The sequence below is a fragment of the Geotrypetes seraphini genome, chromosome 2 (genome assembly GCF_902459505.1).
Source record: "Geotrypetes seraphini chromosome 2, aGeoSer1.1, whole genome shotgun sequence".
NCBI lineage: Eukaryota > Metazoa > Chordata > Amphibia > Gymnophiona > Dermophiidae > Geotrypetes > Geotrypetes seraphini.
The window spans coordinates 514,383,985-514,398,926 of record NC_047085.1 but is presented as its reverse complement, the minus strand read 5'-3'; the positions used below and the strand labels follow the sequence as shown (position 1 = coordinate 514,398,926).

General features: G+C 39.6%; 2 protein-coding genes across 2 annotated transcripts in view; one reads left to right on the top strand and one right to left on the bottom strand.

Moving 5' to 3' along the window:
* The window catches only part of LOC117355249 (zinc finger protein 420-like), an 818,521-nt gene that overhangs the window by 155,446 nt on the left and 648,133 nt on the right, over positions 1–14,942 (top strand). The gene's annotated exons all lie outside the window — the stretch shown is intronic.
* LOC117355278 (gastrula zinc finger protein xLCGF3.1-like) lies at positions 6,966–10,269 on the bottom strand. The gene is made up of 2 exons (XM_033933593.1): positions 9,899–10,269; positions 6,966–9,562 (listed from the first exon to the last, which is right to left on the bottom strand). Exons 1-2 carry the CDS (start codon positions 10,222–10,224, stop codon positions 9,376–9,378), a joined length of 513 nt encoding a protein of 170 aa, XP_033789484.1. The 5' UTR covers positions 10,225–10,269; the 3' UTR covers positions 6,966–9,375.

Below are 14,942 nucleotides of genomic sequence, written 5' to 3'. Positions count from 1 at the left end.
GGGTGCAAAAAGAACCAAACAAAGGACCCGGCGTGGATAACTAAAGAAGTGAAGAAAGCGATAGGTGATAAGAAAAATTATTTCAAGAAATGGAAAAAGGGCAAAACCGAGGAGAACTGGAAAGAACACAGGACATATCAAAAAGAATGTCACCTCGTGGTTAGAAAAGCCAAAAGAGAATATGAAGAGAGGCTAGCCAGAGAAGCACGAAATTTCAAACCGTTTTTCAGATATGTTAAAGGGAAGAAGCAGGCTAGGGAGGAGGTGGGACCGCTGGATGATGGAGATAGGAAGGGAGTGGTGAAGGAGGAGAAAGAAGTGTCGGAGAGACTAAACATGTTCTTTTCGTCAGTATTTACAAAAGAGGACACATCCAACATATCAGAACCTAAAAAAATATTCAAAGCAGAAAAATTAACATCCATGGAAGTAAGCCTCGAAGACATTCACAGGCAGATAGAAAAATTAAAACCTGAGAAATCACCCTATGGAATCCACCCTAGGGTAATGAAAGAACTAAAGGAGGAGATAGCGGAACTACTACAGCAAGTCTGTAATCTATCCCTAAAAACAGGCGTGATCTCGGAGGATTGGAAGATAGCCAATGTTACACCCATATTTAAAAAGGGATCGAGAGGTGACCCAGGGAACTACAGACCGGTAAGTCTGACCTCGGTTCTGGGGAAAATGGCGGAAATGCTGATAAAAGAAAGCATCGAGGAGTATCTAGAAAGGAATAAACTTATGATAACAAGCCAACATGGCTTCTGCAAGGGAAGATCGTGCCTGACAAACTTATTGCACTTCTTCGAAGAAATTAACAAACGGATGGACAAAGGGGACCCCATAGACATCGTATATTTAGACTTCCATAAAGCCTTTTACAAGGTACCCCATGAACGCCTACTTCGGAAACTGAAGTACCATGGGGTAGTAGGAGACATACACACATGGATTAGGAATTGGTTGGCGGGTAGGAAGCAGAGGATAGGAGTGAAGGGCCACTACTTGGACTGGAGGAGGATCACGAGTGGTGTTCCACAGGGGTCGGTGCTTGGACCGCTGCTGTTCAATGTATTTATAAATAATCTAGAAATAGGGACGAAGTGCGAAGTAATAAAATTTGCAGACGACACCAAACTATTTAATGGGGCTAGGACTAAAGAAGACTGCGAAGATTTACAAAGGGACCTGAACACGCTAGTGGAGTGGGCAACGAGATGGCAGATAAAGTTTAATGTAGAGAAATGTAAAGTCTTGCACGTAGGGAACAGAAACCCGAGGTACAGCTACACGATGGGAGGGCTGTTACTGAGTGAGAGTACCCAAGAAAGGGACTTGGGGGTAATAGTGGACAAGACCATGAAGCCGTAAGCACAGTGCGCAGTGGCCGCTAAGAAAGCAAATTGAATGCTAGGTATAATCAAGAAGGGTATTACAACCAGAACGAAAGAAGTTATCCTGCCGTTGTATCGGGCGATGGTCGCCGTACCTAAAGAAGGATATGGCGATACTCGAGAGGGTTCAGAAGAGAGTGACACGTTTGATAAAGGGTATGGAAAACCTTTCATACGCTGAAAGATTGGAGAAACTGGGGCTCTTTTCCCTGGAGAAGTGGAGACATAGAAGGGATATGATAGAGACTTACAAAATCATGAAGGGCATAGAGAAAGTGGAGAGGGACAGATTCTTCAAGAATTTGAAAACTACAAGAATGAGAGGGCATTCAGAAAAATTAAAAGGGGACAGATTCAGAACTAATGCTAGGAAGTTCTTCTTCACCCAACGGGTGGTGGACACCTGGAATGCGCCTCCAGGTGGCGTGATAGGACAGGGTATGGTATTGGAGTTCAAGAAGGGATTGGACAATTTCCTGAAGGAAAAGGGTATAGAAGGGTATAGATAGAGGGTTACTATACAGGTCCTGGACCTGATGGGCCGCCGCATGAGTGGACTGCTGGGCATGATGGACCCCTGGTCTGACCCAGCAGAGGCACTGCTTATGTTCTTATGTTTACCCTATCAGCCTAATGTAACACATTCTTTGTCAGAAGAGACACCAAACACATTATTTTTCTCATGTCTGTTATTTGAATTCACAGAACGGAGTCTCTAGCCCAGTCATGTGGGAGAGAGAATCCATTCTGGCAATTCTTTTGGCCCCGCTGATCATGTCTCCCAGCTTGGCTTCAACATTTAAAGGGAAAAATGCTTGAGTACCTGAATAAACTCATGTAAACCGTTCTGAGCTCTGCTGGAAGAACGGTATGGAAAATTGAATGTACACCAAATTAAACCATTAACCAGAGAGGTAAATTAGATGACCCTTCTAATGTCTGGGCTGAACCTGGGGACTCCAACTTCCTATATGCCAACACAAATAGTACTGGACCAGTAAAAGGAAGAAAACAAAATTTGCCAAACAAATACACACAGTTGCACCCTGTTTTAGGAGAGACACCAAGATAAGTAAGGTCAATCGTGTACATTTGTCCCCTGGAATAAAACCCAAAGCATAGAGAGCACGCTTTATCAAGATGGCAATACATTTCATCTGGCAATCCCTATTTACGAGTTCAAATCTTGTTTTCTCACCCAGTACTCCGAAGATGTTTAGCTAGGTGGCAGTGGGTTGCTATCCATTAGCAAATTAAGGATTAGGATGGCAGCGTGTTGCCAACCACTACAAATGTAGAGGAAGGTGGCAGCTTTGTTGCTAGAGTTGAAAGTCTAGCAGTCTTCAAATCCAAGCTAAAAGCCCACTTTTTTGAAACTGCTTTCAACTCTTAACTCCCATCTAGACTCATTGTATCATTTACTCGACCAAAACCTCCCAACCCTGACATGCCTTGTCCAAATCAGATTGTAAGCTCTTCAGAGCAGGGACCCTATATTGTATGTTAAATGTACAGTACTGTGTACACCTTTCAATGCTAAAGAAATTATAAATAGTAAAATAAAAACTAAAACTTGAATTTATCGACCGGGTCATCTTCCTATAATAAAGCTCGATTCGGTTTACAATAAACTAAAAAATTGAAGAAATAAACTTAGACTTAAAATTTTGAGAATAACCAAGTTTGAAAGTTTTTGCGGAAGAACTGAAGTGAACCTAATTCTCTTCATCTTAGGGGAATGTCGTTCCATATTTCTGTTAGTTTAAATGAATAGCATTTCCCTAATTTACCAATACCTTTAAGGGAGGGAAAAGACAATTTAAGTTTTTGCATAGTCCTAACCAGACCCAGGAGAGAGGAACAAGTAGAGAGCATATGCCAAATAGAATCTTAAAAGTTAAGCAGGCACATTTGAAGTGTATCCTGGAAAATATCGGAAGCCAATGAAGTTTAGCCAGCAGCTAAAAATCAACCTAGCTGCTGTGTTCTGAATTAACTGGAGTCTCTGCAGGCTATTCTTGGTTACTCTTAGATAGATTGAATTACAATAATCTAACTGAGAAAGGATAATAGATTGAACTAGGACAGAGAAATGCTGCTGCTGAAAACAGGACCTGACTTTCCTCAGCATCAGGTTGGGCAGACTAGATGGACCATTCTGGTCTTTATCTACCGTAATCTACCAACGTCCCCCGCAATCTCTATACCAAACTTACTACTGGAAACGACGGAAAACCAACATATCAATTACCACAGGAAGGAATCATAACAATCGGCAAACATGAATCTCCTATTGATCCTATTGATCTATTTAATAAGCAATAATATTAAGGACATTATCTCACTCCATTCAAAACTTCACTCTGTTCATTACCCTGACACACCCATTAGGCTTCTAATTAACCAACAGGAAGAAAGAGTTAATCATATTAAAGTAATCACAAGCAACGGTAGACAACATCGTACCCTCAAAAAAAGGACAAGGGAAGTAAAACCTAACAAAATCACCACACTCACCAGACCCATCACAACCACTTCTGTTCCCTGCGCTTACCTCAACACTAGATCGGTAAGGAACAAAGCTTTCTTAATCAAAGATTGGACCATCAGCAAGAAATTAGCCTGCCTCTTTCTAACGGAAACATGGCTATTTTCTGAAGAGGATCCAATATTAAATGACCTTATACCAGATAACTATAAAATTCACATGTTAAATAGCGAAGACAGAAGAGGGGGAGGATTGGCAGTCATCCTTAAGGAAGAACTCAAACTTGACTTAGTAGATTCCAAGATAACCAACCAGTTAGAAATACTAGCCTGCAAAATTAGTAACAAGGATCTAGAAGAATCCCTCTCCTGCATTCTATTCTATGTCCCGCCAAAAAGCTGGTCAAAAGCCAGATAGGACTTCTACGAATTTGATCTACTTAATTCAATTACTCCATCTTACAATATTATAGCAGGAGATGTAAACCTACATTTAGAGATAGAGGACAATCCAGACGCGAAAGATTTTAAAAACTTCTTATCCTCACTCAATTACAACCTCCCTTTACCCACACAAACACACGAAAAAGGCAATCAGTTAGATTTGGTAGCTATGACCACAAAGGAGATCCTAGATCCTTCTATTTCCTTATCTGACTGTATCTGGTGTCACGATATCTGGTCCGACCATTTCACCCACTACTTTAACTTAATCTGGAATCACCCAAAGATAAATAAAGATCATCTCACAAGGGGCCATATCAATCCAGAGGAATACTGGGCACATTATGAATTATGTGAGGAAATAGAAGGGGATGATTTTTGGGAACAGTGGACGAAAACAAGCACATCCATTTTAGATAAAATTGCCCCTAAATGAAACAGTAAAAACTCCTCAAATACTCTGAACTATTAAAAATGAAACAATTAGTAAGACGACTAGAAAGGATCTGGAATAAAACGGGAGAAATATCAGACCAGAACAATTGGAGATCCAACATAAAGGACTACAAACAACTGATAAAAGAAAAACGGAAAGCATTCTACTCATCCAAAATTAATACATCCAATATGAGTTCGAAAGGAATCAACACTAAAGAACTGTTCAACTTGGTTACAAATTTTATTTGACACCACACGTCACAATCAATCCATGCACGATACGAAACTACCGTCAGCAAACGATCTAGCACAGCATTTTGACTCAAAAATTATAAACCTAAGGAACAACTGTCCGACAAACAACAAACACGCACATCAAATAGCCAACAAACACGCACATCAAATACATGGAAACGAAATACCAGTGGATATGATTTGGAACTCCTTTCAGGATCTAAAATGGAATAATTTAATCAAACTCTACAACAAGTATACTAAATCACACTGCATTCTAGATCCCTATCCCCCTGACATTATGAAAGCAGCCCCATTAGACTTCAAATTAAAACTGTGGAGCAATCTGACCAATAATTTCAAAAATGGAAAATTCCTAACTAATAATGGTCACATTATAATCACCCCAATTCCAAAAAATCGTAAACAATCCCTAACATCAGTAACCAACTATAGACCGGTAGCATCCATTCCATTCTTCGTAAAAATAACGGAAGGTCTAGTACATACCCAGTTGATGGACTACCTCGACCAGTTCTCTCTACTACATGAAACCTAATCTGGCTTCAGACCTCTGTTTAGCATCGAGACAGTAATTGCGGCGACACTAGATTACTTACGCTCCTTATTCAGCAAGGGTCATAACACCCTAATCATGATATTTGACATGAGCTCGGCCTTTGACTTGGTGGATTGTGAGAAATTGATACAATGCTTAGACGCAATCGGCATCATAGGAGAGGTATTTGACTAGTTCAGAGGATTCCTTATGTCCCGCACCTATCAAGTACGTTTCAATCACAACCTCTCTAAAACCTGGAGAAACCCATCTGGCGTTCCACAGGGGTTCTCATTATCGCCACTGCTCTTCAACGTCTACATGTCATCACTAGGCGTGCAACTGGCTCAGCGGGGTATAAAATTATTCAGTTACGCAGATGACTTTACAATCATTATCCCATTCACAACTTCTCCCTCTGAAACTACCCCCATGGCAACAGAAGCACTAAACCTGATAGAACAATGGACCACAGAATTCACTCTGAAGCTTAATTCAGAAAAAACTAAATTCTTCATAGCCTCGCCACATCCACTGTCACTAAACTCCACTATGCATCAACAATCTCAGCTACCCTATTCAACCTACAATAAAGGTTCTGGGGGTAATACTGGACCAAGGCCTAACCATGAAAGACCAAGTGGACTCCCTAGTCAGAAAGGGTTTTTTTACTCTCTGGAAACTTAGGTCCATTAGAGCATACTTCGATGCTACATCATTCAGACTTCTGGTACAATCCCTAATAATGAGCCATCTCGATTATTGTAATATTGCCCATCTGGCAATCTCCCAGAAGAACATGCAGAGACTGCAACTGGTACAGAATGTGGCAGTCAGGTTGATCTTTGGGTTGAAGAAGTCCGATCACATAACCCCTTCCTAACAACTCCTGCACTGGCTGCCAATGGAAGCACATGCAAAATTCAAGCTGGGATGTTTCTGCTTCAAGGTACTATTCGGTCTAGCCCCTAAATATATAACTGACCTCTTCTCCTTCTCAACCAACAGACATAAGAGTACACAACTGAAGTTCGTCTCCCCATCGGCTAGAGGATGTAAATTTAAGAGACACCATCAACATCTTCTATCGTATCAAGCAGCCTTATGGGGCAAAGACCTGGAAAAACTAATAACACACGCAAATAACTATGGTGAATTTAGGAAACACCTAAAAACATACCTGTTCTTGAAGTACCTAGGTAACGAATCTGGAGAATTGCTCCCATCACAATCTCTCCCATAAATCTGATCCCTTAAAATGTTAGCCACTAATCTCTAACTATGTATGTTCCACTCAATTTGTAGCATCTTTCTAATCATTGTAAACCGCATAAAACTCACGGTCCTGCTGTTATTATTATTATTATTATGTGATGGCTGAAGGAACATTTTTTTTACTAGAGAGCTAATTTGTTTATGTTTATTAACAGCCAAAAACAGGATCACAGAGGTTTACAATATAATTCATAACAATTTTGAAAAGAACTCCATTCATATAGAAAAGGAAAGAAAGAGAGAAAAAAATATATACTTTTTTAATAAATGCTTCTCTCTAACCATCAGTTTATCCATAATAATAAAATTAATTAATACATTCACCCATTTATAAAAATAATTAAATAAACAAATACATACAGCAGTCCCAAATACATTCCCTCAATTTAAAAAGGCAAGTTGAAAGAAATGTGCTTTCAAATGTATACGCTTCTTCCTTTCTCAATTCTATAGGCAAACTATTCCATAACCGAGGACTAAACAGAAAAATGCACAATCCCTAGTCGAGGCAAGATGGGCCTTCAAAATGTGAGGAACAACTACTCTATTATCATTCAGAGATCGTGCATAAAATAACACCAAATTAGAAAGATCGAATAGTTGTAACTCAAATAATGCTCTATGTGCCAACAGCAAGGTCTTAAATTGGATCCTAAGTTGCTTTGGTAACCAGTGGAATTTCACATACAGAGGTGTATCGTGATCACGAATATGTGCCTGGCCTAACAGCCGAATCGCAGCATCTTGTACTGATTGTAGGTGCTTTAATTGTCCTCTTCCTATACTGGCATATACTAAATGACCCTAATCTAACTTAGACAATGCAACAGCATGAATTAGCATATGTAATGATTTCTCACCCAAAAAATCTCAAATAGCTCTAAGCTGTCTCAAAGCCCCAAAGCCTTTAGCAACCACAGATGAAATCTGTTCCTCAAAATTCAAACGATAATAGATTATAATCACCAAATACTATGAATTATTTAGAGAAAGATCTAATTGCAGTGGTGGCTTGTTCATTGAATGAGAGGGATGAGTCTATGATGACACCTGCGATCTTAGAGGAAAACTCAATCTGTAGAGATGTCCCTGATCCAGTTTTGGACCAAGCCATAGGAGTTTAGTTTTGGCTTCATTTAAATTCATTTGAACAGAAAATGACCAAGCCTGCAATTTCATTATACACTGAATTATGTTTGCAGAAAGATTTGAAAGATTCAAGTCTACCTCAAGGAGGATGAAAGTATTATCTGCGTACGTATGCAGGGATTTGAAAATTGATGATTCAAGATATTTCACATAGATATTGAAAAGGATGGGAGGCAAAGGCAATCCCTGTGGGACTCCACATGACGACTTCCAGGGAAATGATATTATACCATCCACATTAACAGTATAAGATCATAATTGTAGGAAATTAGAAAACCAGCTTAAGACTGCATGCTCTAGGCCTATCAAAAAGTCATGATGGACAACATCAAAAGCCACGGACAAGTCGAATTGTTTGTAATAAGATGGCAAATTTGTTATTCAAATGTAGTTGCTGAACCTTTAGGAGAAATCAGCAAAGTTTCAGTACTGAAATTTGGCCTAAAACCATGCCGATACGGCAAAAGAACAGAAAATCTCATCTAATAAGTGGAGAGTTGACTGGAGAGGATAGATTCCATCATTTTAGTTAACAGCGCTATATTTGTAATTGGCCAATAATTTAACAAGATAGTTGGATCTAGGTCAGCTATTTATAGCTTATAATAAGAACTATTTGGCCCATATCAGTAGAAAACTCCCCAACTTCTAAGGCAGAATTTATAAGTTCAGTTAGCCACACAATAGCTTGGGCAAGAATTCTCTCATACAAATATGAGGGAATATGATCCAAGATACACTTGCATTTCCTCAATTTATAACATAATTGCAAGATCTGTGTCTCAGTTACCGGTTCAAAAGTAACCCAAGCTGAGTGAAGCTTTTATTACATTCAGTACATATAAATGGTTTCTACACTGTGTGGATCACTGTATCTTTTTAAATCTGAAAGCTGAGTTAAGCTTTTATTACACTCAGGACATGTAAATGGTTTGTCTGCCATGTAGATATTCTTGTGAAACTTTAGATGTGACAGCTGAGCAAAGCTTTTATTACACTCAGTACATGTAAATGGTTTGTATCCTGTGTGAATCATTTTGTGTCTTTTTAGATTTGGAAGCTGAGTGAAGCTTATATTACACTCAGTACATGTAAATGGTTTCTGCCCTGTGTCTTTTTAGATCTGAGGGTTGAGTGAAGTTTTTATTACACAGTACATGTACATGATTTGTATCCTGTATGGATCACTTGGTGGCTTTTTAGAGCTGAAAGCTGAGTGAAACATTTCTTGCACTCAGCACGTGTAAATGGTTTGACTTCCATGTGGATATTCTTGTGAAATTTTTAATCTGAAATCCGAGCAAAGCTTTTATTACACTCAGTACATGTATATGGTTTGTGCCTTGCATGGATCATTTGGTGGCTTTTTAGATGGGAAACCTGAGTGAAGCTTTAATTACACTCAGTACATGTATATGGTTTGTGCCCTGTGTGAATCCTCTCATGAGTTTTTAGATCTGAAAGTCGAAAGAAGCTTTTATTACACTCAGTACATGTATATGGTTTGTATCCTGCATGGATCTTTTGGTGGCTTCTTAGATGGGAAACCTGAGTGAAGCTTTTATTACACTCAGTACATGTATATGGTTTGTACCCAGTGTGGCTCATTTGGTGGCTTTTTAAATGTGAAAGGTGAGTGAAACTTATATTACACTCAGCACATAAAAATGGTTTGTACCCTGTGTGGATCATTTGGTGGCGTTTTAGATGTGAAAGCTGAGTGAACCTTTTATTACACTCAGTACATGTATATGGTTTGTGCCCTGTGTGTATCCTCACATGAGTTTTTAGATCTGAAAGTCGAAAGAAGCTTTTATTACACTCAGTACATGTAAATGGTTTGTACCCTGTGTGGATCATTTTGTGACTTTTTAGACTTGAAAGCTGAGTGAAGCTTTTATTACATTCAGTACATGTATATGGTTTGTGCCCTGTGTGGATCCTCTCATGAGTTTTCAGATCTGAAAGTCGAAAGAAGCTTTTATTAAAATCAGTACATGTAAATGGTTTGTACCCAGTGTGGCTCATTTGGTGTTTTTTTAGATTTGAAAGCCGAGTGAAGCTTTTATTACACTCAGTACATGTAAATGGTTTGTGCCCTGTGTGGGTCATTTGGTGGTTTTTTAGATGTGAAAGGTGAGTGAAACTTATATTACACTTAGCACATGAAAATGGTTTGTACCCTGTGTGGATCATTTGGTGGCTATGTATATGGTTTGTGCCCTGTGTGGATCTTATCATGAGTTTTTAGATCTGAAAGTCGAAAGAAGCTTTTATTACACTCAGTACATGCAAATGGTTTGTACCCTATGTGAATCATTTGGTGGCTTTTTAGATCTGAAAGTCGAAAGAAGCTTTTATTACACTCAGTACATGCAAATGGTTTGTACCCTATGTGAATCATTTGGTGGCTTTTTAGATCTGAAAGTCGAAAGAAGCTTTTATTACACTCAGTACATGTATATTGTTTGTCTCCTGTGTGGATCATTTTGTGTCTTTTTAGATTTGAAAGCCAAGTGAAGCTTTTCTTACACTCAGTACATGTATATTGTTTGTCTCCTGTGTGGATCATTTTGTGTCTTTTTAGCTGTGAAAGCCAAGTGAAGCTTTTCTTACACTCAGTACATGTATATTGTTTGTCTCCTGTGTGGATCATTTTGTGTCTTTTTAGCTGTGAAAGCCAAGTGAAGCTTTTCTTACACTCAGTACATGTATATTGTTTGTCTCCTGTGTGGATCATTTTGTGACTTTTTAAATTTGAAAGCCGAGTGAAGCTTTTATTACACTCAGTACATGTAAATGGTTTGTACCCTGTGTGGATCATTTTGTGACTTTTTAGACTTGAAAGGTGAGTGAAGCTTTTATTACACTCAGTACATGTATATGGTTTGTGGCCTGTGTGGATCCACACATGAATTTTTAGATCTGAAAGTCGAAAGAAGCTTTTATTACACCCAGTACATGTAAATGGTTTGTACCCTATGTGAATCATTTGGTGGCTTTTTAGATGTGAAAGTCGAGTGAAGCATTTATTACACTCTGTACATGTAAATGGTTTGTTTCCTGTGTGGTTCATTTTGTGACTTTTTAGACTTGAAAGCTTAGTGAAGCTTATTTGGAAGGGTCCTTCTGCTAGGTGTCTCTGGTCCTCAGGGAAGTAACTCAGATCTCTGTCATTTCTCTCACACTTCCTGACTCCATCCCTTGAGACCTCTGTAGGGTCTCTCTGGTTCTTTGATTCCTGCTTATAATTCTTTGTGTTAATTTTCTCAGTTTCCTGGGAATTATTCTCACAGACATTTTTCGACAGTGTTTGGATTTGTTCCATTTCAACCGGATCTTCTCCTTGATTCTTTTCTCTCTTCCATTCGTGTTGGATCTGATGATCTGCTGGAGAAAAACAGAAGGGATTTCTCATGAGTTATAAAACAGTCGTGGCTTCTATAGATTCCATTATTTTAGTTAACAACAGTATACAGTGGTGCCTCACACAACGAACTTAATCCGTTCCAGGAGCAAGTTTGTTATGTGAAACGTTCGTTGTGTGAAACGCGTTTTCCCATAAGAATACATGTAAAACAAAATAATTCGTTCTGCAGCCCTGTTTTCCCATAAGAATACATGTAAAACAAAATAATTCGTTCTGCAGCCCTGTTTTCCCATAAGAATACATGTAAAACAAAATAATTTGTTCTGCAGCCCTACATTTCCCTCCCTCCACCTCACCTTATATGCAGAGTTTGCCAGCTTTCTTTTTCACCCAGCCGCACGCTTTCAAAAAGCTGTGCACGCGCAGCTGCTGAAGTTGATCAATGTTCTCCTCTCCTGCAACTTCCGGTTTCCGGTTGCGTCAGAGGAGAAGATTGAACAACAGAGCATGCGCGCATGTGCTGCTCTTTGAAAGTGTGTGGCTGGCCGAAAAAGAAAGCCGGAAAACTCGGCATCTAAGGTAAGGTGGAGGGAGATGATGGAACACTGCATTCAGACAGGAGGGTGCTGCTGTTCCCGGCTCACATTAGGAAGCGGCGAGAGTAGTTCCGCCCCCCCCCCCCCGGGCCCCTCGGGCGACTTCGTTGTGTGAAACGAAGTTCGTTATAGGGAACAAGACAAAAAGTTCGTTATGCGCAGCGTTCGCTGTACGAGGCGTCCGTTATGCGAGGCACCACTGTATTGGTAATTGGCCAATAATTTAACAAGATAGTTGGATCTAGGTCAGCTTTTTATAGCTTATAGTAAGAACTATACGGCCCATATCAGTAGAAAACCCCCAACGTCTATGGCAGAATTTATAAGTTCAGTTAGCCACGCAATGGCTTGGGCAGGAATTCTCTTATATAAATATAAGGGACTGGGATCTAATATACACTTGCATTTCCTCAACTTATACATAATTGTAAGATCTGTGTCTCAGTTACAGGTTGAAAAGTAACCCAAGTTGAGTGAAGCTTTTATTACACTCAGTACATGTAAATGGTTTCTACACTGTGTGGTAAATGGGATTTACTATACTAACCTGCCTAAACATGCCCCCGTTGGTTTTTAGTAAGTGCACAAACACGATAGCCAATTAACATTTAAATTTATTCAAAGTTATTTCATAACAGAATAATCTTACAAGGCTCATAAACAATTATGATTTGTACAATGGAAATTCATCTCTTCACAGCAGAGTAATGGCATCTTGCTGAAGGGAGGAATTGCTATTTGCCATAGCAATACTGTCACTTATATACATCATTTGTCCCTCCCTTCATATGATTTAAGGCATTTCATACATGGTAGGGGAGTGGCTTTCACTTAACAAAGACCTTCTTCGCTTTTATAGATAACAGGCTGAAAGAAAAGTTGTTTAAGATATAACAGCTATATATCTTTACAGTAATTTACATAAAAGAAGATTATAATGTATAAATTTTAATAGAACTTAGGTTGAAATTTACCAACGCAATACAACCCTTAAGGAAGGAATATCTCTCTTAACCAGTATTTGTCTTATGTCTTAGAATGAATCAATGTAGCCCTCTGACTAACGAAGAACCGACAGTCTGGGCTTTTGCCTGTGTCTAACTATGTCTCGGTAAAACAAACACAAAATAGCCCAAAAGCCCCCCCCCCTTAATGAGAATCACTAATGCTCTCCTATATTGAGCCCAAGAAGCCCCCCTTCTCATCTAAGAAGGCAAGCAGGCCTCACAGACTTCAAGGTCAGGTAGGTCAAACTCCATATGTTGCTTCTGGATTGTCCAAAATCTAAATCTTTATAGTATTAGCTTTATATGCACATTTCATATTTAAATACACACACACATACCTACATCTACAGTACTCCCCCGAGATTCGCGGGGGGTCCGTTCCAGGACCCCCCACAAATCAGAGGGCAGCGGGAGAGCAGCCAGAGCACTGCAAGTGCAGGAAATCACTCGTGGTTCGCTCCGACCGCCTCTTCCTGCACGAAGTCGGGCCTTATCCAATCAGGAGCTGCGAATGACTGGGACTGCGAACCACCGACCGTGAACAACCGGGGGAACACTGTATATCATAATTCTTATGAAAGTACATGCCTTGCTCAGGAATGTGAAACCCTCTATCTTCCTTACCACTACCAGTCTAAGAGCCATCTGGTATTAATTAAGCCATAAGGCTATAGGCGGGAAATTTGGACAAAGATAAGGAAAAAGAACTTATAATTTAAATACCGCTACAAATATTTTATATATTTACTTTCCCTAAGTCCAGTTTAACCAGCAAATTACATCAATAGCATATTATTATGCCCTTCTCTCGATATAATTTTCTGATCATTTGTTAATTATCCTGATATGGATTTATGATGTTCGCTTATAACACACTCTGTCCAGACTTAGGTCTTTCACGCCCTGCTATTTGCTCTGCGCTGTTTCCGCCAGACAGCGCCTTGCTCAGAGGATCACTTTGTGTCTTTTTAGATGTGAAAGCTGAGTGAAGCTTTTATTATACTCAGTACATGTAAATTGTTTGTGCCTTGGCTTGAGAATTGGTCAGTTTTCTATCTGCAAAGCATTTTTTCAAGCATTTATCTCGAGACAGTGCCGGTTTGTGATTTGTTCCTTGGAAATGGCAGCGTGTCAATTCTCTCAAAGGTGCCAAAAGACCGAGTGCTCTAACCTTAATCTATAGGTTTTGCATGTAGCTATAGGAATCGCCTGTATCCCACTTGTGCTCTGCCTATTTGCACACCAGCCCCTCGTACTTACCTGCAATAGCTCTTAGGTGCTATTCTATAAGATAGTGGCTAAAAGTATTTATGAGCATGAAGTAATGGCCCCTGATCCAGAGTCCTATTGAAACATGGTTACCGTTGGGTCATATTTGTCTCTACTTTGACTTATAGATGGGAGAACAGCCTGTGGATGGAGTATGGACACATATGACTGTTCTATATGGTTCAGGAAAAGCACACCTTAAATCTAAATCAAGATATAGAATAAAAAGGATGCACCACCCAGAAATTGAACTCAACCCCTCATATGTAGTGAGGATGCACAAAGAGTGTATGGTGCAGGGGTTAAAGCTTAGCACCCTGGGGTTGTGGGTTCAAGCCCATGCCACTCCTTGTGACCCTGGGCAAGTCACTTAATCCCCCCATTGCACCAGATACATTAGATAGATTGTAAGCCCACCAGGACAGACAGGGAAAAGTGCTTGAGTACCTGAATAAATTAATGTAAACCATTCTGAGATCCCTTGGAATACTTAAACTGATGAGGTAAACATTTTCTCGGTCCTCAAGCAACTCAATGTTCAATCATTCTAATACTTAACTTCTGAGAAGTCTGTCCCACATGACTAACATAATGTATTATCTTAGAGAGAGGAAAAGATAATGGTTCGTTTTCATCATTCCTAGATACAGGCCAAGTAAGCACGTGCCTCAGGCCCGAAGCGTTGAGGGGGGCCCAGAATGCTGCCTGCTCTGGTGA